The sequence below is a fragment of the Odocoileus virginianus genome, chromosome 25 (genome assembly GCF_023699985.2).
Source record: "Odocoileus virginianus isolate 20LAN1187 ecotype Illinois chromosome 25, Ovbor_1.2, whole genome shotgun sequence".
In the NCBI taxonomy this organism is placed as follows: Eukaryota; Metazoa; Chordata; class Mammalia; order Artiodactyla; family Cervidae; genus Odocoileus; species Odocoileus virginianus.
Window position 1 is genome coordinate 27831760 of NC_069698.1, and position 27090 is coordinate 27858849.

At 35.6% G+C, this 27090-nt stretch overlaps 1 protein-coding gene across 9 annotated transcripts in view; it reads left to right on the forward strand.

The window, feature by feature from the left end:
• ROBO1 (roundabout guidance receptor 1) overlaps positions 1-27090 on the forward strand; it is a 1227175-nt gene that overhangs the window by 865088 nt on the left and 334997 nt on the right. For all 9 annotated transcript variants that reach the window (XM_070455058.1, XM_070455063.1, XM_070455057.1 and 6 more), the window contains one exon: positions 7682-8008. In XM_070455058.1, coding sequence (XP_070311159.1) covers positions 7682-8008 — 327 coding nt within the window. The remainder of the gene's footprint in view (positions 1-7681; positions 8009-27090) is intronic.

Below are 27090 nucleotides of genomic sequence, written 5' to 3' on the forward strand. Positions count from 1 at the left end.
ACCTAATTTTTCTGTAGAATGAGCTCTGTTTTTCTAGTTGGAGTAAGCATCAGTATTTGGGAAACCTGGATAACTCAATAGAGAGAATGTTTATGTCTGCTCTCTACACAGTGAGTAATTAATAGGTGCTGTCTTCTTATTTTTAACAAATATCTCCTTGTAGGATGAAATTCTGACAGGAAAATTATAGGATTGGTGCCCATGATAGAATTTATCTTAATAATTGGAGGCCTTTTGCTTCTTAAGATGTAAATGGAGCTTAAATGAAAAAGGTTAAGAGGCAAAGCCCTTTTAAGAATGTAGGTACTCCTTTACAAATATGGGTATGTTGTCAAGGCAGTATATATTCTACCCCCACCCTTGGGCAAATGTCACTGAATTGTCTATTAATATTCATTGTGCATCTGTCATGTACTCATTGAATTTGTTTCTCTTGTGCTTTTAGCAATAGTACAAGCATTCTTGTGCTGCAGGATGTTTTAATATGATATATGATACGAATGGATATTTTAATCATTTTAGGTTTTCTTATTTTACCTACCAAGGAATAGGAAAAAGAAATTTTAATCAAAACAAGAATTTGTTAATAAAATAAATACTGCTTCTCTCATTCTACTAAGAAACAGACTTGAAAACATAGACAAAACCCTGAGACATGTTTTACTGCTTATACTAGATAAGAATAAAATCATACATTTGAAAAAGTAAAATTATATATTTGTATATTTTGCATACCTCAATAGAATATTAGAAAGTCAGTCTCTTAAATGGTTGCTTACTTTTGTTTCTGCAGATGTGTGTCTTAAAAGGGGGGAACACTTTATATCCAACTAGGAGTTTAATTCCCTCATAATAAATCTCGTGTGACTTTGATATATTTCCTTGAAATACTTAGCACTTACATGTGTATCTTTTTCCAGCTGTGGTTCTGTAAATATTTAGATATTTCAGTCACTCATGTTTATATTTTATCTTCCAACCGGGCAGTTGTTGAAGGAATCCTGCCCTGCCTTTTTCCCTGATGCTGCCCTTGCCTGGAGTCAATTGTGTTATATTCCCAAGGTTCTACCAGGATTCTTGCCAAGGGCAGCTGACATTATCATCCTAGTTCCTTGTTAAGGCCTTGCTCCATCAACTCCTTTCTTATTTTACCCTCTCTTCTTTGTAACTTTTTTAGTTTCTTATGCAAAATTTGAATTTGGTTTTGCCTAGTGTAATATAAACCTTTTATTATATAAAAAATGCTCAAATTAGCATAACTAAAATGGTGGTTGTTGGATGGTTTATAGGAATTCTAAATTTATGATTGAATAAAGAAGGCTTTTTATGAATCGTGTGTCAAGAATATTATATAAAGAGAGCTGCTTTGACAGTGTGGAGATGGACACGATGTTTAAGGAAAAAGATTGCAGTAACTAGGGGTCTTTCAGTAACTCTCTACTGAGATTTATCTGTGCTCTTCCCTATTTATTCTTGGTGTAACTCTCTCAAGGTCCTCCTTTGAGAAAGTGAGGCACAGTGATTCGTAGAAGTTGGGGGGCTTTTCCCTCAAAGCATGTTAGTGGAAAATAAGAGGAATCAGTGATATTTACCTTTAATTGTGCAAACAGTATGTAGAAATTGAGGTTTCTCAAATATTAAAAACTGATGATATAGGATAACTACTCAGAACTGCAAGCTCACATTGGAGAAGATTACACAGTACAAGGAATGATTTATATTCTCATGCACTCATCATGAAAGTCTTTACTGAGTTAAGCGACTATGGAATCATATGATTTACAGTTAGATATTCTGATTGCAAGGGAAAAGAACATTAGATGTCATCAGGTTTGACTGCGTCTTGCTGTTTTTATTATCTACCTTTTAAAAATTAAAAAAATTTTAAATTAAAAATCAATATTAACGACTTGTAGCGTTGGAAGCAAGAGTGGACAAAGCCTGTTTCACTTTAGATTTTAACTGATTAATCCTAGCAGTGTTTATGGAATAGTGGGGAAGAGCAAGGATTTTGAATCTAATTTTAAAATTGGATCCCAACACTGCCACCTTCCAGCTGAGTGGCAGCAGAGAGTCTCAGTCCCCCCATATGGATACCAGATAGCAACACCACACCTCATAAGGATGCTGTTGTGATAAAGGAGATGATGGACATTTCATATTTGTTTTCTTTCTGTTTGTTTTCTTCCTGCTTAGTCATGATAATAAAGAATAATTTATTATGGTTTTTATAGAGATAATGATTGCCATTTATAATTGTTACTATTGAGGTTAACTAATCACATGTTATAAATGTCACTGGAATTAGAAAGTCCCTTTCTTCAAAGTTCTATGTTATGAGAAATATTGTATTTCTGTGTTTTTTGTTATGATTTCTAAAGGTTTTGGCTCTTCTGTCAAATAACTTTTTTTTTTTTATTGCTGTTCATCCTCTTTGGATGCTTATATGCGAACAGAGTGTGTTTTCTTTTGAAGTGTATTCCTCAGAAACAAAGTTCAGTGGGATGTCTTGTAAAAAGAAAAATAAAAACAGTTCAATGGCCAAAAAAGTTTGAGAAATGCCACATATTATATTCTTCTTCTAGCACACATAGTGTGCATTAGCAAGATTAAAAGACTCTGAGAACTGCAGTTCTCTTTTTTGAGCAAACAAGCTGAGGAAAGAGTATTCCACGGAGCATTTTGAAAGTTTAGCCTTTAATAGAACAGAGAGCATTTTTATTGTTGAAACTCTTTTACTGAATGCTGCTGTACAAACATCGTGGTGAAAATCTGGGCCCGAATTCTCCACTTCCAAAGGCATGCTGGCCATGGTCCAGGTGTGTGGGGCCATAGGTTAGAGACGGGGAGAGTCCTGAGCTCCACTGTATTTTCACGGAGCCTGGGTGATCTCCAGTTTCTGTAATTGGCCATTACTTCCTCTATACACTCTCCCTAGACAGTTTTATTCTTTCCCAGGGTTTCAGTCTCCAGCTTGATTCTCATCTACAGATCCAGCTAAGATTTTTTTTTTTTTTCCTTGAGGTCTGGATATTTCATTGGCAACTAGTTGTCTTCATTTGTGTGTTCTGGAAGTATCCCGAACTCTCCATGACTCATGCTGAATAAATCATCTCTGTCCTTCTTCCTCTGACCATATTCACTCTTTTATTCTGGACCTTCACTGGGGCTGCCCTTCACCCATTGCTCAGACCAGAATCTTGAACTTTCTCTACCCCGCTGCTTCTCCTGAACCTTCTGTATTTTTCGTTTCCATCTTTTCCCAAATTGTCAATGAGTACATCCTGTTGATATTGTAGCTATCTCTAGATTCTTCCTTCTATCTTCCTTCCTGTCACTCAAGATCCAAGTACAAGCTTTCAGAATTTATTATTGAGTGTGAAAGTATCCTAATCCCTTCCTAGCTAGCTGCTGCATTCTAGTTTCATAGTACTAATAGTGAGCTTTTTAATATCAAACTTGAGCATGCAATTCCTTGCTTATAGTATTTGAATGTTATTGCCACAAAATCTGCCTCCTGAGAAATCTGTATGCAGGTCAAGAAGCAACATGTAGAACTGGACATGGAAAAACAGACTGCTTCAAGATTGGAAAAGGATGTATATTGGCACCTTGCTTATTTAACTTATACGCAGAGTGCATCATGCGAAATGCCAGGCTAGATAAAGCACAAGAAGGAATAAGGATTGCGGGAAAAATATCAATAACCTCAGATATGCAGATGACACCAGCCTTATGACAGAAAGTGAAAAGGAATGCAAGAGCCTCTGATGAAAGTGAAAGAGGACAGTGAAAAAGCTGGCTCAACATTCAGAAAACTAAGATCATGGCATCTGGTCCCATCACTTCATAGCAAATAGATGGGGAAACAATGAGAGACTTTATTTTTTGGGGCTCCAAAGTCACTGCAGATGATGACTGCAGCCATGAAATTAAAAGACGCTTACTCCTTAAAAGAAAAGCTATGACCAACCTAGACAGCATATTAAAAAGCAGAGACATTACTTTGCCAACAAAGGTCCATCTAGTCAAAGCTATGGTTTTTCCAGTGGTCATGTATGGATGTGAGAGTTGGACTATAAAGAAAGCTTAGCACTGAAGAATTGATGCTTTTGAACTGAGGTGTTGGAGAAGACTCTTGAGAGTTCCTTGGAATGCAAGGAGATCAAACCAGTTAATCCTAAAGGAAATCAATCCTGAATATTCATTGGAAGGACTGATGCTGAAGCTGAAACTCCAGTACTTTGGCTACCTGATGGGAAGAACTGACAGATTAGAAAAGATCCTGGTGCTGGGGAAGATTGAAGGTAGGAAGAGAAGGGGACGACAGAGGATGAGACAGTTGGATGGCATCACTGACTCGATGGACATGCGTTTGAGCAAGCTCCAGGAGTTGGTGATGGACAGGGAAGCCTGGCGTGCTGCAGTCCATGGGGTCATAACTGACATGAACACAACTGAGTGACTGAACTGACTGAACTGAACCAATTGCCTTCAGTTAGGTTCCAGAACTTTGGCTTGATGTACAAAGCCCATCACATTACTGCTTCATCAGGCATGGGCATCACAATCTCTGATGTCCGCCTAAACTGAGATCACACAAGTGCACTGTATTCTTCTGTATCTGTGCCTCTGAATGAAATCCTCTTCTTTCTTTTCTTTCTGACTCATTTTTTTAAGACTCACTTCAAGTTTATTATGTTGGCATACCTCTCTCAGGCAGTCTTAAAGTGCCCATTTTTTATATTCTCATAGCAACCTATACATGTCAGTTTCCTATCTGAAATACACTTTCAGAATATAAATAAAATCTTAAATATATATGGCCTTAGCAGTTGCTCATCATTAGCATCCAGCTTTCATAATTAGAGCCAAAATAAAGGCCAATAATATAGTATAATGCTGTATTTTCTGGAGCTTTCCAGTACTTGTATTTGAGTAATCTTAAATTCAATTTAAATTTCATTTGCCGTCAGTATAGCTTTTGTGAAAGACCATGAGTTTCCAAGTAATTTTTCCCCGTGTTGCTGGTTTATTTCCTCTACTTCTAGAGCCTGGTTTCATTTAAAAGATTTATGATATGTTGTATACCATGCACTGAACTAAAGCTATTTCTCAATATTTCAGATTACAAAACTATTACTCAGTATTTCAGATTATATATTTTTTGTTTCATGGTGGACATAAGCAAATAATAGATCTTTTAGTTTCATCATTTATCATTTCATTAGGAAATGGTAACTAGTAATTACAAATTAGAGCTATAAATAAACTCCATGCAGAATTGATAGTCTAGTAGAGGTTAAACAGTGTGTATATATGGTTGCAATTTAAAAATAAAATCTTTTGGGACTTCCCTGGTAAACCAGTGCCTAAAACTCTGCACTCCCAGTCTGGGGGGACCAGATTCAATCCCTGGTCAGCGAACAAGAAACAAGATCCTGCATGCTGCAACTAAGAGTTCACAAGATGCAACTAAAGATTCCACATGCCCCAATGAAGATCGAAGACCACGTGCCCAAACTAAGACCAGGCAGAGCCCAATAAATAAAATATAAAATTAAAAAATATTAAAAATAAATAAAAAAACATTAAAATGAACTATTTAAAGTATTTTCATACAGAGCATGATAAATAAGGTTCAGATCATTGCACTCAAATGAGGTGTTGCTGTTAGCACTTTTTGTTTACTCAGCACATATTTATTGAATATGTATAATGTGTTCAGCAATCTGCCAAATGTAAGAGAAGAAACCATGAGCAAAATTAGACCCACAGAACTCCAGAGTAATGGGAAAGACAGACAGTGTTCAAGGCATCTAGTGAAAAAATTAAAATATAATTCTCACTATTTTACCACAGGTAGTTTCATATCCTTGCTAAAAAGTAGCATTTAAATTTTGTGGTAAAGAGCAGAGAAGGTAGAGATTTGAAAGAGGAATGGGTATACATTAGAATAAGATCTTTTTGAGACCAGACCCTAAGGCAGACATAGGCCTTGGAAGGAGGAAGCTTAATATATGTATATATGTATATGTGTATATATATGTGTGTGTATATATATGGAACAAACAGAAAACTCAGGTGAAGAAAGCAGAGAAAGCAACGGAATAGGAAGGGTCCTGAGAGCTAGATAGGGAAATGAACACAGACTCCAGTAGGTCTTGTTAGACTTCAAGAGCAATGAGCTTAAGAATCACTGAAATAGGGGAGGACCCAGATTGTATTTGCACTTCAAAGCCTTCATTTGGCTGCATTGAAGTGAAGCTATTTAAGAGCTTTCCTAAATCCTGGTGGGAATCTACAGCAGTTTGATCTGGGATGGTAACTGGCTGTACAGATTGCGATGAGTAGATTGATTTGAGAAATTTGAGGGAGGATTAAGGGACAGAAAGACGTGTCAAGAAAGACTGCTTTTTACTTTTCTTTGTTCATTGAGATTGGAACACTAGATGAGGATAAGGTTTACAGTTTGGTTGAAGTTGAGAAATCTTTTAAGATTTTTACATATTAAATCTATCCGTGGCAACAGTAAGGTAGGAACATTACAGATATGAAATTTGATCCCCGTTTTAGTGATTACAATCTCGTTGGAAAAAATAAGGCACAAACAGAAAATCTTTAAATGACACTCATAGGACTTTGCTTATTAAGCAATACATATGGTCTAGAATGTAGCTCCTCACCTAATATCCTTTTCAAATTAATATTTAATTATTTAAACTCAGTTGTGTAACATTTCATCTTTGAAATCTACTAAAGTAATAAAATAATGATTGGAGACTAATGAACTTAATTTATTGAATAAAAACTCTGAGAAAGTATATATATGTGTATATATAAATACATATATATAACATATGTGTTTGTTGTATATATATATATGTGTGTGTGTGTGTGTGTGTGTGTGTGTGTGTATGTATGTATGTATGTATGGGGTTTCCCAGGTGATGCTAATGGTAAAGAATCTGTCTGCATTACAGGAGACCCAAGTTCCATCCCTGGGTTGGGAAGATCCCCTGAAGTAGGAAATGGCAACCCATTCCACTATTCTTGCTTGAAAAATTCCATGGACAGAGGAGCCTGGCAGGCTCCAGTCCATGGGGTTGCAGAGAGTCGGACATGGCTGAGCAATCCTTATGTGTACATAAATAGAGTAATATATTTTTGTATATATGTTTATTATTTAGAAAGATATAAAATCTATATAAAGTTCCATCCATATTTCAACATAAATGTTCATTAATATATAGCATATGTTTTTCTAAAGTGTTGATTGATGTTTTATTGAGGAGGAGATTCCAGGAAGCTTTGCCATTATTTGTAACAGTCAACAATTCTCTGACACATTCCTCTGCAAAAACAGGCACGTACATGGTACAAACAGACAGGGTGATGGGTTCTGAAAAGATTTGTGGACAGGGGATTTGGAGAGTAGACGGAATTTGTACAGACAGTTTTAGCAAGAGCACTTTCTAAGTGGAGGGTCAAAAGGATTCAGGAATTAGAAAGTATGGTTAAAGTAGACACCAGAGGGATTAGTTAGGAAGGGGGTTAGGAAGACTAGGTCAGTACTATGCAGTGTTTGTAAGATGGTAGTGCTAACGCCTGGGCTTTTGAAATAAGACTTTTAATTGTTTTCAAGTGATGATATGAAGCTATTTTGTCAATTCTTCTGCAGGCTCCCGTCTTCGTCAGGAAGATTTTCCACCTCGCATTGTTGAACACCCTTCAGATCTAATTGTATCAAAAGGAGAACCTGCAACTTTGAACTGCAAAGCTGAAGGTCGCCCCACACCCACCATCGAATGGTACAAAGGTGGGGAGAGAGTGGAAACAGACAAAGATGACCCTCGTTCACACCGAATGTTGCTGCCAAGTGGATCTTTATTTTTCTTACGTATAGTGCATGGACGAAAAAGTAGGCCTGATGAAGGGGTCTACGTCTGTGTAGCAAGGAATTACCTCGGAGAGGCTGTGAGTCACAATGCATCGCTGGAGGTAGCCAGTAAGTAAAGTGGGCTTTTAGTGTTGGGGGGCATGTGACCTGTGAGGTGGTGGAGGGATGGTAGCGTGGGATCATTTACCTTGTTCATGATAAGAAAAAATTAACGTATCACCGGCTTTACCTGAGGAAGATCTGTAGATTTATATGTGTATATCCTCCACTATTTATTGAATTTTCTGAATTTCTCATCCTAGCTGCTTATTCAAGGTAAATTGGGATTCATACATAGTTGTGAACTGTTTTACTTAATTAAAAAAAAAATTTAAGTACATTTTTATTTTATAATGGACTGTGAATTGATTTACAGTTTTGTGTTAGTTTCAGGTGGACAGAAAAGTGATTCAATTATACATATATCTATTCTTTTTCAAATTCTTTTCTCGTTTGGGTGTTTTGTAGTATTGAGCAAACGTCCTTGTCTTGTGTTACCTTTTGGAGCTGTTTTCTGTTGAAGATGCTCACTGAAATTGATTTATTCCCTTCCTTTTTTCCTTTTAAATATATAGAGTATGAGAATATAAAAAGAGTACTGTAAGATATTTTTCATTTGTCTTCATTAGGAGAAATACTTTTGACTGGTAGTGGAAGTTATGGTTTTAAACTGTTTCCAATTGTCAGAACTATATTATACTTTGGGTAAAGCTAAATCTAGAGAAATGTATATATATGCCTCATACTTTATCATCTTTGCTACACTGTAGTGCACCCTGAGAGAAAAACATATGATGGGAATCCTTGGGTGGTTGATGGTTCAGTATATTTATGCAGATAAAAAAGGCCACTCATTTGAAATTACCCCAGGAAGGATTTGGTTAACTAATGATTCAGCTGTTATATCTAGAGTCTTGATGTGCATTGTATTTGAATTAGAGTCAGGCTTTTCTTATTTTCAATAAGCATTCAAGAGTCAGAAAATTTCATTCCCTTGAAAGAATCCTGCTGAGTATATATGTATATATGACAGAAATTGAGAATATATGACAGACAAATGAAATTTAGATCTAATTCACTTTAAATTTGACTATATATATGAAACTGTATATGTAACTGTGTCTATTTTTATATATAATGTTTTCTAAGGTGATTGATATTTCAATATAACAGTCTTCCCTTGTAGCTCAGCTATCAGCAATGCGGGAGACCTGAGTTCGATCCCTGGGTTGGGAACATCCCCTGGAGAAGGCAAAGGCTACTCATTCCAGTATTCTGTCCTGGAGAATTCCATGGACTTTATAGTCCATGGGGTCACAAAGAGTTGGACACGACTGAGTGACTTTCACTTTCACTTTCTTTCATGTTCAAAATTCTAGTTATGTAATCAATTTTCATAATCTTTAACATTACATCCAACATTCAACTAGAACATGACTATATAGAATCACAGATACTTGTGAAATTGTAAACCTAGAAAGGAATTTACAGGCAGATTATTCCAACTCAATCATATTATTAATGTGGACTCAGTTCCAAAAAACTTAGATGATTTGATTCACACTCATAGAGCCATGTAATACAGAATACTTGAGACAGAAGGCCATAGATATCTTATATGAGCATAAAACTTAATTAGATAGAATAAAAAATCATTTAAAACTGTGTCAAAACTAGACATTCACATTTTTAAAACATTTACCTGAAACCCAAGTTTATATTTCTCTATTTGAAGTTAACTGATAATTAACTTACTGTACTTTCTCTTATTGCCTTGATTCTCAGTGTAGGTCTTAGAGCTAAATCAGTGATATGTAGAAAAGCTGGAATCACAGCAGAAAGATATTTTTCTTTTTCCTTGTATGTTTATTTTTTAAACTCAACTTTAAATGTAGCAGAAGCAGAAGAATTTAAAGGTTCAGCTTATTTAGAAGAAGACATATATTTTGCCAAAGACATCTTTTTTAAACTTACATTAACACTTTTCTAACTCTTGACACCATTATATTTAAGAATAATTATTTTCTGTGAAGATAAGTGTAAGTTAATATTTGAGAGCAACTTTAAATCAAGAAAGATGATGTCGGCCTAGATAACCGAGGCCAACTCTTGTGTGTAGTACCTAAGGAAATAAAAACCAGGAGGGAAATCAGTGATTGTAAATTTTCTGGGATTTTAATTCTGTATAAGAAATATGTAGCAACAGAAATATCAAAGATCATCCCATGTTTCTGTGTTACTATCTACTCTCCTTGCATTCTTGTCATTGTCAGAAGTTTTTTACAAGTTGTTAGAGTTGAATTGAGTGTCTAAATGCTTACCCTCTATATCTTCCTTTTCAAAACACCTCTAGTTTTACCTCAGATGATCAAGATATCCTTAATGCACTGGGATTTAGAGACCTGTCTGTTTTAATCTGGCTTTTGTGAAGTTATTTTAAAAGGTACTGTTAGTTTCCAATTAAGCTCTTTTCCTAACTTAGACATTCCATAACCTTGAGAGTCCATTATGGGAAAAGTTCTTGCAGTCTCAGTCAACAAATATACGATAATGAAATTGAAACCAGACAGAAGATCATTATATAACTTTTACCAGTAAGATATTCTAATACACAGTCCCTAAATGCATAGTTCACAAATCTTAGTGGGATAGTCCTGACACATTCCAAAATGTTTTCAAGCTCCAGAGGAAAAAAATAATTAATAATTATAATTTACTGAATAAAATTTAATGAAACTACTCTAGAAAATACTTTAAGATCTCATTCATTAACAATTCATATAGTTGGGAAGGGGAAAGTAGATATTGTACATTTGATATTAATGAGGATAGTATAATAATAAGGATCCATATTAGTAATATAAATATTTTAAAAAGCTTAAATAGTGTTTGCTTCCAATAATTTTTATACTAGTTAAATTGCAAAAATTAAAAGGATGTTTTTGTTTAGATAAATTGTGTTGTTTGGACACATAAATTATATGGGAAACATTAACTTCTCTGTAGTTAAAATTTTTTTTTTTAAATCATGGTTCAGTACACTACAAATAGATGTGTAGTAATTTAATTCACATACATTTCAGTTATCTGTTCTAGCCAATGGTTACTGCTCATTCACCATTTTAAAATATGTTTGCATTGTAAAATCAAAACTAGCCTTTTGTGTGTTACATAAATACCAGACAGGAGGGTAGACAGGGAAAATTGGGTCATACTTGCTGTAGGTTAAATCTGTAAAGCACTATTATAGCTTGGTTTTATTATTTCCTGGAGTGTATTATTATTTTTTTTATATTTTCTTAGTTGAGGCACCAAAAGTTCAATAAGAGCTATTCTTCTTTCTCCCAAAGGCTCAGAGACAGGAAGACAAAGATTGCATCTAATTTCTTAGTGACGCTATAGCCCAAAGTAATAGCATTAACAAAAGTGTCTTGAGGCAACACTGGTTTCACAGCACAGTTGTTGGTAATGTCTTTAAAAACATTTATCTGTGTTTTATTTGCCTTTTAAACCAAGTTTTACAGCTGTAACAACTGGATTACTTGGTTCCTAACAATTGTCAATCTCTCAAACAATGGGGAGAAAATGATACGGAATGTCATTTCAAACTTTTATCTTTGTATAAAAATAATAATATTCTTGTCTTTCATGTTTTTAATATGTATTTAAATTTAAATAATGCACCAAGAAGATTGTATTTGGTTATTTTTAGGATTAGTTATTTTTGTTTTCATTTAAATCCAATTATATTCAAGTTTGGTTTCCCAGGTGGCACAGTGGTAAAGAATCCACCTGCTAATACAAGAGACAGGAGATGTGGGTTGGATCCCTGGGTTGGGATGATAGATCCCTTGGAGGATGAAATGGTAACCCACTCCAGTATTCTCTCCTGGAGAATCCCATGGACAGAGGAGCCTGGTGGGCTACAGTCCATAGGGTCCCAAAGAGTTGGACACAACTGAGCTACTGAACATGCACATATAATAAAGCTGGACCCAGTGAAAAGCACTGACCAATCTTTAGGTGATGATCTTTGCTATGTGGTAAAAGTTGTATTCTTGTTCTTGAAAAATCAATTTTGATGCAATTAAATTTATCTCACACAATTATAAATTCTAAGAATTGGAATGCTAAGAAATATATGGTAGTCCTTACACCTGCAGTTTCCATCCATCTTTGGAAGCTCACCTCTGTAAAGATAAAGTCATTTTAAATTACAGATACATTTTAAAATTTTATTTTAAAATTATTATTTTTCTTTACAAGCCAAGAATGATATATCTTGATGAGGACTTTAATTTGTAAATTTAAAATCTATTTCTCTTTCTAAGACTTACAAAAACTCACTGTTTATCTACTTCAGTTTTGAACTGAACTTTTGAAAACAGTCTTGCAAGTAGTATTTCTTGTTTGTTTTGAACTAGCTTTATTTGATAGTCTACTGAATGTTTAGAAAATTTTATGGGTATGTTCTTTAATGCTTAACATTACCAAATTATTAATACCAAGTTATTAAATGTAGTTCATCTTATGCCTGGCATAAATTGATAGCGCAGTTTTTTTTTAACACAACTTATACTAATTAGTATTTCAATCTTGGGTAATTGCCTTGAATTTTAGGGAAAGTTAATTTGAACCTTGACCTTCATGCTTTCAGTTGCAGAACATGTCTATGTCATCTGCTAAGCAGTGCATAGTCAGCATATGGCTGTTTCCTATGTAAACTGTTTTCTCCTGAGGAAGAGAAATCCCTTCAGGCTGGGCAGTCATCTGCTGGCTGTCTTAGCAACAAAACACAGAACTATCTTTCCAGAAAAAAATAATTTTGTACAGTTAATCAGAGAGTATGTCTGTCCAGATTTTATTAACTAGGGTGCTTTTTAATAGTAATTACCTTGAGGTAGAATGTTTATATTTTAAAGTAATATTTCCCCACTACTGTCAATATATTGTGATCTTTCATTGATATTGTTATTAAACAATGCTTCTTAAAGTGAGTTAGGATTTGATTTATCTGATTTTCCTCATTTGGATAAAGTGAGAAAGCATACTGATTTTGTATGCTAAGAGCCAGGCATTAAACGGTAAAACATATTTTACCATTAAAATATTTTTCTAAAATCTAAGCATGGAAGATGGAAGGATTACCTCTTTAGGTGAAATGGTTCAGATGAGCAGATAAAATCAAAATATGCCATCAAATTATAAAATACTGATTTATTAATTGATGATTGATTATGCATCCAGTCAAGCTAACCCCTGTTATGGTCAGATACTAGTTATTCATTGAATATATATGTGCACACATACATGTGTTGTTCCCTGAAAGACTTAACTTTGAAATTGAGCTAGTTCTATATTGCATCTTTGAAAATATTTCTTGTTTCTTCTACTTAATCTGTATCTTTCTAAACAACTTTGTAGTTCCATTCTTTGATCAGATTGTAAAACATATATGTATGAGTTTTCTTTTCAGTATTCAAAGGAAAAATGTTAAAGACTCAGTTTAGTGATTTTAAAATATCTTTCCACCTTGCACTCTTACATTCTAAAATACGCTGACTTTTGTTGCAAAATTCACATATGATTAAATGAAATTATGCATATAAAGTGTGTAGCACAGTGTGAATGGCACATAATGATAAATCGTAAATCTAATTGTCAGTCTGTTGTTTCACTGTTTTTTTTCTCTTTCCCTGTATTATGGTTAGACATTAGGATCATTGATATAGAGGGGATCTAAATGTTTTTATATCAAAAATGGACTGACTCCATTTTGAATCTGAAGATTTGTATGCTAATATAATAAAATTTAAATAAAGTGTTTCAGTCATTAAATTTTCTTGAATTAATTTCTGGTTAAGTACAGAGCATATGGAGTATAGTAAACTCCATCTTGAGTTGAATTCCTGGTAGGAGAGATTTACCCTTATCTTTAATTAGCATTGTTAATGCTAGACATGCAAATAGTATTGACTTAAATCATTTTTTGTTATAGGTAGGGGCTAATGAAATAATTCATTTTGTAACTTTTACAGTTAGGAGAACATTAAATTATTCTTTCTGAACTCACATATTTTTTCACTTAAGTAGGGAAGCAGTATTGCTAAGTTCTGTGATAATGATTATATTTACTGACAATTTGAGTTTTTACCACCAATAGAATATAATCATTCACTGTTGCCATTCTTAGTTAGTTCAGGCTGCTTTAAGAATACTGAGTACCATGTACTTACTGAACAAACATTTATTTCTCACAGTTCTAGAAGCTTGGAAGTTGAAGGCCAGGGTGCCAGCATGATCAGGTTCTGGTGAGACTTCTATTCCTGATGAAGAGAAAGTTCTGGTTTCTATCCCTTTATAAGGCCTCCAATACCATCTTGGGGGCTCCATGCCTATGAATTCATTCCACCCTAATTACCTCCAAATACCATCATATTGGGGATTAAGATTTCAATATACACGTTTGAGTAGAGTGGAGGGAAGAGGGTATACACAAACATTCTGTCCATAGCTGTCTTTAATAGCAATTATTTGGAGATTTTATTTCATTTATTTATTTCCTTATTTATTCTGTGGCACCAGGTCTTGGGGCATGCAGGATCTCCACTGTGATATGTGGGATCTAGCTCCCTGAACTTATGCCCGTGTACTGGGAGCACAGAATCTTAGCCATTGGACCACCATGAAAGTCCCATTTGGAGATTTTAAACTTGGATTTGTAGCTATTTTATCATCTTATGTAACTGAGAAATAAAAATCAGAAAACCAGGGAGAAAAGTCATGTAATCTCTATGATGTAAGTAGTAAGCCCATCAGACCAAATGTTGCATCCAGATATCAGGTTTAAATTGTGTAAGGAATTGAGGATAGCAACATTATGTCTCCAAGTAAATATAGTGTGGATTTTGTTTTTGCTGAGAAAGTAAGCACAGCATCTTTTCATTAAGAGGAGACAGTTTCCATTTTCTTTGAAATTAGATAAAAACGCCTTTTCTTGTTTTTGGTTTTCTTTCCAAAGAATATATAGTATGAAGTGTAAAAGCAGAAACCCGTATTCCATACCCCATGTGAGAAATGACAGTGACAATTAACATAAAGAGAAGGTTTGCGTTTCAGTGGGTATTTTAGTCGAAAAGAACAAAGTCCATTGGCCGTTTGAATGTGGGTGTTAGAGGAGGTAGCTGTCAGAGAATATACTATTTATTCCTAAATAACCAACAGGTGATGTTCTATTTGTTAGTTAAATCACAGGCTGTAGGCACGTGTTCAGTTGATTTCTTAGGCAAACTTTTATTAAGTTTTTTTTTTGGCTCATAAATCTGTTATATTTAATCTTCAGCAAATTTGTAGAAATAGAGTGTGGACATGTTATACATTTTCTTTCCTTTACTTCCAAGTCTCAGGTTAAAGAATATGATTGGTAAGTTTTAAAGATCATTTTTAAATAACTTAAAAATTATGTTTTATTTCTAAATAACAGAACTAATATATGTTCTTTAGCGAACATACTTGCTCTTTTAAAATACACGTTCTTGTAATATCATTTGCCCAGAGTTAACCACTGCTAAAAGTTGGGTGGATATCCTTCTAGACATCCTAACATCATTATCCTATTTACTATTCAATTAAAATTCAGTCTTTTCTTGGATGGCAAAAAAAAAAAAAAAAAAAGGAAGGCATTAGCTATGTTGGAACACATCACTGGGTCATAAAGACTAAATGGAAGAGTTTAGCTCTCTAGATTGGATGCTACAAAACAACTTTCATCTGCTGACTATTACTATATACACCATCCTGGACCAGTTTCAATCCAGTAATCTTGGGGTTAAAGGTTACATATTCCATCACCAGTCTTATGAGCCACTCCTTTTATTTTCTCAAAAAGTAGCTGGTGCTTTTATATGCTGAAAAGTACTAAGATGATTATTTCAACACTATTTGATGCTTAAATATAAAGTCTCTTGAGGCTTTCAGAAAATCAATTCAGTATTTACTTATTTATGGGAAATTCTTGGCAGTGTCTCCTCATATCATGCTGTCTTTAAAAAATAATAAAATAACCAGGTAGATCTGGTTATCTCTTAAATCTTTTCATCATATCACTGCTCCTTGTCATCCTCCTAATTTACTTATGATTTAAATGTTAGACATCTTTCTCACATACACAGACTAATGTGTGAATTATTTGTATTTATTTTAAATTATTTGCTTCAATGACACATTTATTCAATAAAACATACCTAAACATTCTTAGTGTAGTTAGTTTTAATTGCTGCAACATAAATTAACTTAAAAGTTTCATTAATTACCAATTCAAAAAAAAATTTTTTTTGTCATGTTAGAATAAAGCCCCATTGACTGTTTTGGGGGCGTAAAAGTTCTTCCCTTAGTTACATAATATGGACATTAAAAGTCAGATGTTAAATAAAAATATGAAGAATAACAAAATATAGTTTGTCAAAAAAATTGATGTTTTTCTCAAAATAACTATCCAGGCATTCTGCTTAGTTTTTGCCATTCCATGGTAAACAAAAAGGAAAATGGTTTCTGCCTTCATAGAAATGACAATTTAGTGGAAAGAGTGGGGTATGATGACAGAAAGTAAGTAACTAACCCTGCAAATGACTTTTTCCTTAAAATTGTGACATGTGCCAAGAAGGATTAATGTTAAACCAAGAGCAGGAATACACATGGATGTTAGCAAGATGCAAAGTAAAAGAAAACCATCTTAAAGGCCATGAGAAAAGATAAATTTGGGTATATTTGAGAAAATGAAAGATGGCTAATATGGCCTATGACTAAGGAAAACAGCTAGAGATATGGACCAGGTCATGCAGGGTCTTGTAACTGGGTTAATGTTTCTTGAGTATATATTCAGTGCAATGTTGTTGCTGTTCAGTTGCTAGGTTGTGTCCCACTCTTGGCACTCCTAAATGCCAGGCTTCCCTGTCCTTCAGCATCTCCTTGAGTTTGCTGAAACTCATGTCCTTTGAGTCAGTGATGCCATCCACCATCTCATCCTCTCTCGCCCCCTTCTCCTCTTGCCCTCAATCTTTCCCAACATCATGGTGTTTTCCAGTGATTCTGCTTTTTGCATCAAGTGGCCAAAGTATTGGAGCTTCGGCTTTAGCATGAGTCCTTCCAATGAATATTCAGGACTTATTTCCTTTAGGATTACCTGGTTTGATCTCCTTGTAGTGCAAGAGACTCTCAAGAGTCTTCTCCAACACCACAGTTTGAAATCATCAATTCTTTGGTGCTCAGCCTTCTTTATGGTCCAAATCTCACATCCCTACATGACTACTGGAAAAATCATAGCTTTGGATATATGGACCTTTTTTGGCAAGTGATGTCTCTGCTTTTTAATACACTGTCAAAGTTTGCCATACCTTTTCTTCCAAGGAGCAAGTGTCCTTGCATTTGTGGCTGCAGTCACCATCCACATTGATTTTGGAGCCCAAGAAAATGAAATCTCACACTGTTTCCACTTTTTCCCTATATATTTGCCATGAAGTGATGGAACCAAATGCCATGATCTTAGTTTTTTGAATGTTGAGTTTTAAGCCAGTTTTTTCACTCTCTTCTTTCACTCTCATCAAAAGACTCTTTAGTTCCTCTTCACTTCCTGCCACTCAAGTGGTATCATCTGCCTATCTGAGGTTGTTGATATTTCTCCTGGCAGTCTTGATTCCAGCTTGTGCTTCATCCAGCCCAGCATTTCTCATGATGTACTCTGCATATAAGTTAAGGGTGACAACGTACAGCCTTGACGTACTCCTTTCCCAATTTGGAACCAGTCTATTGTTCCATGTCCAGTTCTAACTGTTGCTCTTGTCCTGCATACAGGTTTCTCAGGAGACAGACCATGTTGTCTAGTATTCTCATCTCATTAAGAATATTCCACTGTTCCACTGTAATCCACATAGTCAAAGGCTTTAGCGTAGTCGGTGAAGCAGATTTTTTTAAAATTCCCTTGCTTTTTCTATGATCCAACATATGTTGGCAATTTGATCTCTGGTTCCTCTACCTTTTCTAAAATGAGTTTGTACATCTGGGAGTTCTCGGTTCACATACTGCTGAAGCCTAGCTTGAAGGATTTTGAGCATAATATTGCTATCATGTGAAATGAGTGCAGTTGTATGGTAATGAGTGCCACAGAAGGTTTTTAAGCAATGGCGGAGGTGACATGATCTGATTTATATTTTAAAACTTCACTCATGTGATACTTGCTTGCTACATGAGTAGAGAATGGATTGCAGAATGATTGGGGGAGGTCAGTTAGGAAGCTATTGCAGTATTACAGGCAGGGGAAGGTGCCAGTTTGAAACATATGTAGTAATGGAGATGAAAAGTGAAGATTAGATTCGTAGATTGAAGACTTAGTTTAACTTTGTAGGGTCAGAGAGTGGAAGTTGAGATTTTACAAGAGATGCAACTGTTGTTGACAGTGAAGTCAAGGTCAAGTCTATGACCATGCAGATGAGATTGAAAGTTTGGATTAGGTTTTGTTAGCTGTGATTGGCTAACAGTAGTTCAGTATGCTGCAGCCCATCACAGTTGCAAGAAATGGCACTTTCCTCTGTACCCTCATTGTGGAATGTGCTTCTTTTCCTGTTTCACTGGTCATTCTGTTATAATCAGCTCGAGATTTACCTCCTCTGGAGCTACCTGTGATTCAAGTATTCATTGACATTCCTGGCCCATTGTTTCAATGATGTGATCTAACATGTAACTTGAAGTGTTTAACATCATTAAATGTCAGAATGCCACTTCAAGAAAAAAAATCTCATTTCCACTTCTTTTAAAAGCAAGTGGTGAGAACAGCATTGAAACAAGTATACTATCAAGGGTGAAACAGATCACCAGCCCAGGCTGGATGCATGAGACAAGTGCTCAGGGCTGGTGCACTGGGAAGACCCAGAGGGATGGGATGGGAGGGAGGTGGGAGGGGGGATCGGGATGGCGAACACATGTAAATCCATGGCTGATTCATGTCAATGTATGGCAAAAACCACTACAATATTGTAGAGTAATTATCCTCCAACTAATAAAAACAAATGGAAAAAAAAAATAAACATTTTCACATTTGGAAAAAAAAAAAGCAAGTGGTTCATATGATCTTAAACACTGACTTGAAGCCATGGCTTTTAGAATGCAGTCTCAGTATTGTTTCCCTGGGAGTTTTTCTTTCAAGGTTTTGCAATAGTTAATTGCTCTTTTGGGTGATGATATTACTCAGGAAATTTAATTGACTTCCCCTAGTACAAAAAGTCAAAGGAGTTGATTAAAATCTAATCAATCTTAGATTCTAAGATTGAAGGCAGGAGGAGAAGGGGATGACAGAGGATGAGATGGTTGGATGGCTTTGCTGACTCAATGGACATGAGTTTGAGCAAACTCTGGGAGATGGTGAAGGACAGGGAAGCCTGGAGTGTTGCAGCCCATGGGTTGCAGAGTCAAATATGACCTAGAGACTGAACAACAACGAAATCTAGAAAAGGCTATCAGCAAAGTGACCCACTCTGAGTAACTCAACCCATGTTTATATTGTAGATAAATATAAATATAACTAGCTGATAAAAAACAAAGAGCTTTAAACTTCCTGATTGATAAGGAAACAATTAGTATTGATGCTACCTGGGGGGTTTCTCAAGAAACTTTACATATGCAAAACAGGACCTAATCATATTTACTTTATCTTTCTTTATAGAGGGGGCACACACAAAATAATTATTCTATAAAGTAGAATTAATTCCATTCCTGTACTTTGCCAGTAATCTGTATATGTAAAGCTTTTCCAGAATCCAATAGATTTATATTTAATAAAGCAAATTTGATGAGAAATCAAAGGAAAATTACAGCATAGTAATGTTTTACATTACTTGTTACGATCTTAGGCTTTGGTCTGTGGTTGATGAGATTTTTTAGAAAAAGTTAGAATAAGATTTCCCCTAGAAATATGGGTGGTGCAATAAGAAGGAATGGATAAGAAGGAGGAGAAAGCCATATGCATGGTAATGCCTCCAGCCATTTAGGGGAGGCAAACTCAGGAAGGATGTGGGAAGGATTGGGTCTGCTACAATCAGCAGCTGTAGGTTCCTGATCAAAATATGATCCACGAACCAGCAGCATTGGCATCACCTGGTAGCAAGTTAGAGACGCTGAAAGCAGGGCCCTGCTTCAGACCACCTGAATCAGACAGTATACTTAAACAATATTTTAAGGCAACTCTATGCAAATTCCGGTTTGAGAAGCACGGGTATACACTATTGTGCTGAACTGGAGTTTATAGATCCCTGCTCATCCCCTAGAGCTCCAAACACCTTTTGGGAACTTGAGCCCAATGTGGTTACTTTTGGGCTTCCCTGCTGGCTCAGAAGCTAAAGAACCTGCCTGCAATGCAGGAGACCCAGGTTTGATCCCTGGGTTGAAAGATCCCCTGGAGAAGAAATGGCTACCCGCTCCTGTATTCTTACTTCTGGAATTCCATGGACAGAGTAACAGAGAAAGGGACTCAAGAGGAGGGGAGCAGGAGAGAGAGACAGAGACAGGGACAGAGAGAGACAGAGAGAGCGTGTGCTGGAGAGGGGCATGGGGTGGGTACTGGTAGGGTAAGGATAAGCTTTGAAGAGCAGAGAAATCCATTTGCCTGGATGAATAAGGAAAAAATGGTTTCCTCCATATGAATATTTACAGATAGTGGAATGTTAAGCAGAGAAGAAGATACTCAAATCTTTATTAATACCCATACCATTTTTATCAAGGAGAGTAATATGTGAACTTTATGCTTTCTAGGTGAATTCATGGAAGGCTGATCCACAAGTGAAATTATAGATTCCTTATTTCACTTTTCTAGACTGAAAATAGTAAAATAAACCAAACTAGGTTTTATAATAAGAATGGAATTGTGCTGGAAGGGTCATTTGGAAATAATTTAATCTGTTCTTCTGATATTAGTTGAAATTAACCTGAAGATCATTTGTTGTATTAAAAGAGGCTCAGAACCAAAGATTATCTCTTCCTGATCATCAGTATCCTTTATATGTGTTAGCATATGTTAACACAAAGTTATTACTTTAATTTACTTAAGTTTTATGCTGCAGCATGACGTTCTTTTCATCTTGCATGGTAAATGATAACAGAAAAGCCATTTTTAAATTACAGTAGCTCTTAGGTTTGAAGATCATTATTAAGTGGGGCCTAATTTTTCCTTCTAGTCAAAGCTATGGTTTTTCCAGTAGTCATTTTCAGTGAGAGCTGGACTATAAAGAAAGCTGAGCACCAAAGAATTGATGTTTTTTTAATTGTGGTGTTCGAGAAGACTCTTGAGAGTCCCTTGGACTGCAAGGAGATCCAACCAGTCCATCCTAAAGGAGATCAATCCTGGGTGTTCATTGGAAGGACTGATGTTGAAGCTGAAACTCCAATACTTTGGCCACCTGATGCAAAGAGCTGACTCATTTGAAAAGATCCTGATGCTGGGAAAGATTGAAGGCAGGAGGAGAAGGGGATGACAGAGAATGAGATGGTTGGATGGCATCACCGACTCGATGGACATGAGTTTTAGTAAACTCCGGGAGTTGGTGATGGACAGGGAGGTCTGGTGTGTTGCGGTTCATGGGGTTGCAAGGAGTCGGACATGACTGAGCAACTGAACTGAACTGCATTTTTAGTTAAGTGCATCTGATGTTTAATTTAGGTTTCTGAGTAAAATAAAACAGTTTCTAATCAGTCTCTTAATATCCAAAGTGGAAATGGTAGCTTTAGTAACATTCTCAGTTATGTCGTTTTTAACCTAAGGTTTATGCTGAAGTTTTAATAGCACTTATGACCTTTTACACTTGTCACGAGAAATGAAACTTTATGACCAAGTTATTTAGTATGCCTAAATGGGGACATTTTTAATCTTCTCTAGTGAATGATGGAGTAGAACTTAGAGTAAAACCTAGAAAGTTAAAAAGAAAGTGAGAAAAGGCACCCCTGCAAAGGGTTTATATTTTGCCTCAATCTTCTCCATTACCCTGTATCTCTTCACCAGATAATACTGTACTTTATCTGTACTGAGTCACATTAAGTTACCCTTTTATTAGATTCTTATGTCAGTCTGACACTAGTGAATGGATTAGGAGCCTGCGTTTGATGTGGAAGAACATATAGAGCATTTTGATCGTATAATTCAGCACTTCTCATCCTCATCCAAATTATTTCCCTTAGCTCTAAAATTGAAGTGTAGGACAGGTTGCTGCATTATTGAATTGTGTTTAAGGAAATTCTTGGAAAATATGATTGTAATATATTTTCTTTTGGGTCCACCTCAAGAAAGAAAACAGTAGTGAACCAAAATTCCACAGGAGAGGAGGCAATGTTCTATGACCAGTAGACTGAGATCCTGCTGATAGTTACCTTTCCTCTGTTTCTGTCATCTTTTGTCTAAATCATCAAAGCCTAAATTTGAATGATCTCAGAATTCTGTGGTTAGGCTTCCTGACATTCGTAAGCAATAAAGTCAATTCTTTTTAAAAAGTGATGATCACTTAGGTCTCTGTATGGTTTCCCATGAAATAGGTTTTTTCGGGACTGTGTGGTTATGATTCTTCAATATCATTTAAAATTTTGATCATCAACTCCAGGTGAATAACAGTATATTTCTTATGACCTGTTCTAAGAAGAGTTTGTGTTCTTTTCATATAAGGGGGTCTCTTAGTTATTAGCCCTATGGCTCTTATCCAGAGAATGCATTATGGAAACTCTTCATAGCTAGATGTGATTAAATTTGTCCAGTTAAAATAAGCTTTGTTCCCCACACATTCAATAAGTGATTACTTAGCATAGCCTGGCCTTGGTGAAGTTACTTAGCCTTTCCATAGTCTAATTCTCTCACCTGTAAAGTGGGTATATTATTCTACTTACTTTACAGAGCTTTGGAGAGGATTAGGTTAATATGCGTAATGTGCTTAGAACTGTCTGGTAAATAGCAAGTACTGAATGAATGGTTGATTTCATTGCAAGTGCTATTTAATGTGCCAGGCACATTATTGGGCTTACTTCTTCCATTCCTATGGTCCCAAAGAATGTATCTCTTGATTTCAGAAAAGGGGATTCTGAAAAACCTAATAGCATATATGGGTACATTAAAAAAAAAAGCTTTTTGTTCCCTGAGGCAGTCATCGTATACACAAGTATATTTGAAATCCACAGAAGTATTTGTTAAATGACAAGTATTCTTCATATATCAACAGTATATAGTTTGTCTTTATGATAATGTATATTTGAGAGTTTGTAAAGCTATTGTTATTGGCATGGTTAACATTTAAATATTTTATTGTGGCCTTTCTCAAAATACATTCCAGTGAATTATTTCTATGAGCTGATATAAAATAATTTGGAAAATACATCTATAAACACATCTTTTTCTGTAAGAACTCCAAGTTTTTAGAATATTGATGATGTGAAACACAAGTAGGAGATCTAAATTTTTGTGATTCCTTCATTTAAATGAACTGTCAAAATACGTTTTGAGAAAAAAAATTCTTTTCATAGTAAACATTTTAGATAAATGTTTGTACCACAAATATTTGGTACTTTGTGGGAGGATATACAATTTCAGAAGTGTATATCTTGGATCAGGTGTGTGGTCATCTTCATGGTTGCCTTGTTTTAAGATCATCGGAATAAGAATGTGATATACTATTGCTTCCATTTTGTGTCTAGAGATATTTTCTTTTCCTGTATCAGCATGTAGAAGGCTGTAACAAGGATCCATTCAGTATTCCAAACATAAGCAATTTAAATATGGTGCTCTACCCAAACTGCAAAGAGATGCAGAGCACAGTGTGTGGCCTTCCCTACCCTTCTCTCTCACTAATATCCTGTTACTCTTAATAGCCTTGACCTCAGCTTTCTAAACTTTGCCTTCTATTATGGATATAATTTACCTATTGCAGCCATTTGACACAGTTGACCTTCTCTGTGAAATATTCTCTTTCCCAGAATTTCATGGCACCCAGCTCCATCAGGATTGTATCCTACTGCATGTAACCAAAATCAGACAGTTTAGTCAAATAGGTTTAATTTGATTCTGGAGAGCAGCTGCATAGAGAAAGTATAAAAGTTTGATGACTCCGAGGGACCACTAAGAATCCCTCTTCCTTTGGTTATTTTCTGTTTTGCCATCCTTAGTACCTAACTTTTTCTTGTGGTTGTGAGGGAACTTGCTGCACTTTTCAGTGTCACCTCTGTGCTATCCTTGAAGGAGGAATGTAAAACATCATTAGCCTTTTTTTTTTTTTTTTTTAAGAAAAATAATAAATTTCCTGGAACTCTCACCCAGCTAGAATTTGACTATATCACACTGGCTCAAATGATGTTCAGTGGCCACCCTTTGTTTCAAAGTTGCATGGAGAGATGTGTTTTTAGTGGGCTCATTTCTTCTCCAAAGAAAATCTGGTCTTTTCTTGAAGGAAGGAACAGAGATTGGGTCTTTAATAGGCAGCTAGCAAGGTCTACCATGCAAATGCTGTGAATTTTCTTCTTATTTATCTGGTTCTTCCTTGAAATGTTCATATTCCAGGAGGGTTTTACTCTGTGGCCTACCCTGGATGACCACACCTTCCTTCTTGGATTCAGTTGTCAGAGTTGTCCTGTTTCATTCCTGTTCCATTCTCTCTAGGCAGCCCCTACACTCAGCTCCATTTGGAGGTCCTGGTCACACCTCCTGTTCAAGTATCCAGAAAGAGACTCTTCATTTTCCTTTCTCTCCCTGACTTCCCTCTTATGATTTTCTATCTACGACAGTGACGCCCCCCTGCCAGGTCAGAAACCTGAGATCAATTCCTGCTTCTTTTCTTTCCATCATATCGGTTGATCCTCTAGTTTTGCTGATGTTTCTTCCTGTTTACCTTTAGAGTTTTCCTACTCATCTCCAACCCCTTTACTAGATTTCTAATTAGTATCACCGTCATTTCTCACCTTGATAGTGGTAATACCTCTTTACAAGTGAAAATCCGTTCTGTCTCTCTTGATTGCTCACTCAGAGATTCTCAATAGCTCCTAAAATCTAAACTCTTTAAAATGACTTGCAAGGATTTGTGTGATCCTGATATGGTAGCCTAGAGTTTACGCTCTCCTACCCGCTTCCCTTTGATCTGCCGAAAGCTATTTATTGCTTCAGAGCCCAGCAGAGTCATGACTTCCTCAGAGCCTTCTTTTCTGTATACCCCACTTCTCCCCCCATCTCTTGTATTCCTTGATCACAGCATGTAAGTCCCATATTGTAATTAAATGTTTACTTGTCCGTATTTCCCACTTAATTTTAAGCACTGTGTGTAACTTGTAGTGCCTGTCACTGGTCACAAAGGGTGTGTTTTTACTGAATTTCTTTCAGTAAAAAATTCTATACAATGATCTCCTCCAACTAAAAACCAAGGGAAAAAAATTTTTTCTTTCTTGTATTTGAGGGTGCTAATGTACAATTTGGCATTTTGTTTCCCCCAGTAGAAATGAGAGATTGCATAAATTATCCTTATGTTTTTTGTACCTGGTCTGCTTTGAGAAACTTTTTATTCCTGTTTCAGTTTAGTTCAGTTCATTCGCTCAGTCATGTCCAACAATCTTTGCCAGTATAAGGGTCTTTTCCAATGAGTCAGCTTTTCGTATCAGGTGGCCAAAGTATTGGAGTTTCAGCTTCAACATCAGTCCTTCCAATGAACACTCAGGACAGATCTCCTTTAGGATGGACGGTTTCGATCTCCTTGCAGTCCAAGGGACTCTCAAGAGTTTTCTCCAACACTACAGTTCAAAAGCATCAATTCTTTGGTGGTCAACTTTCTTTCTAGTCCAACTCTCACATCCATACGTGACTACTGGAAAAACCACAGCCTTGATGAGATGGATCTTTGTTGGCAAAGTAATGTCTCTGCTTTTTAATATGCTGTCTAGGTTGGTCATAACTTTCCTTCCAAGAAGTAAGCATCTTTTAATTTCATGGCTGCAGTCACCATCTGCAGTGATTTTGGAGCCCCCCAAAATAAAGTCTCTCACTGTTTCCACTGTTTACCCATCTATTTCCCATGAAGTGATGGGACCAGATGCCATGATCTTAGTTTTCTAAATGTTGAGCTTTAAGCCAGGTTTTTCACTCCTCTTTCACTTTCATCAAGAGGCTCTTTAGTTCTTCTTCATTTTTTGCCATAGGGTGGTGTCATCTGCATATCTGAGGTTATTAATATTTCTCCCAGAAATATTTCTCCCAGCCCAGCGTTTCTCATGATGTACTCTGCATATAAGTTAAATAAGCAGGGTGACAATATACAGCCTTGACGTACTCCTTTACCTATTTGGAACCAGTCTGTTGTTCCATGTCCAGTTCTAACTGTTGCTTCCTGACCTGCATACGGGTTTTGCAAGAGGTAGGTCACGTGGTCTGGTATTTAGGAACAAATAATTTTTTCCTACTATAGTGATAGGTCAAGTCTTATGTTTGCATCTCAGCTGATTTTTCTGGAAAAAACTTCGAGTACAGCATTAGTTGATTTAGCATGGTATTCTGATCAATATCTTGGATTATAGATTTAATATGTCATAAATAGAGTGAAGTTGTTTTTAGACTTTATACTAATAGAAGATATTATATATGGGTATTCAAAAGAAATATGTTTGGATATACATTAACCGAAATGAGCATCATTTTCCCTCTAAACTGTTAGATAACTTCATTTTAACATTTATAGGTAAATATATAGTATAAAATTTTATCCCAGATTTTGTTTTAATAATCAGCATTGCTTGAACATCATTTAAAAGGCGTAATCACATAGAATTCTTCCCCAAAATATAGAATTTAGATTTTGTCTTATAAATTTTAAGTTTAAAAATTAATAAAACCAAAATCATTGACTATAAAATTGTGGATTTTTAGAACATTAATATTATCATAAAATATAAATAGATATAGTAAGTATTTAAAATAATTTCTTTCTTTTTGTCCATGCCCCATCTCATGTGAATTCCTTGTTCCCTGACCAGAGATCAAACCAACACCACCTGCATTGAAAGATGAAGTCTTACTATTGGACCACCAAGAAAGTCCCATATATTTTTAATGTTTAAAATATTTTAGAACACTCTTGTGTTTGCCTAAAGTTAGACTT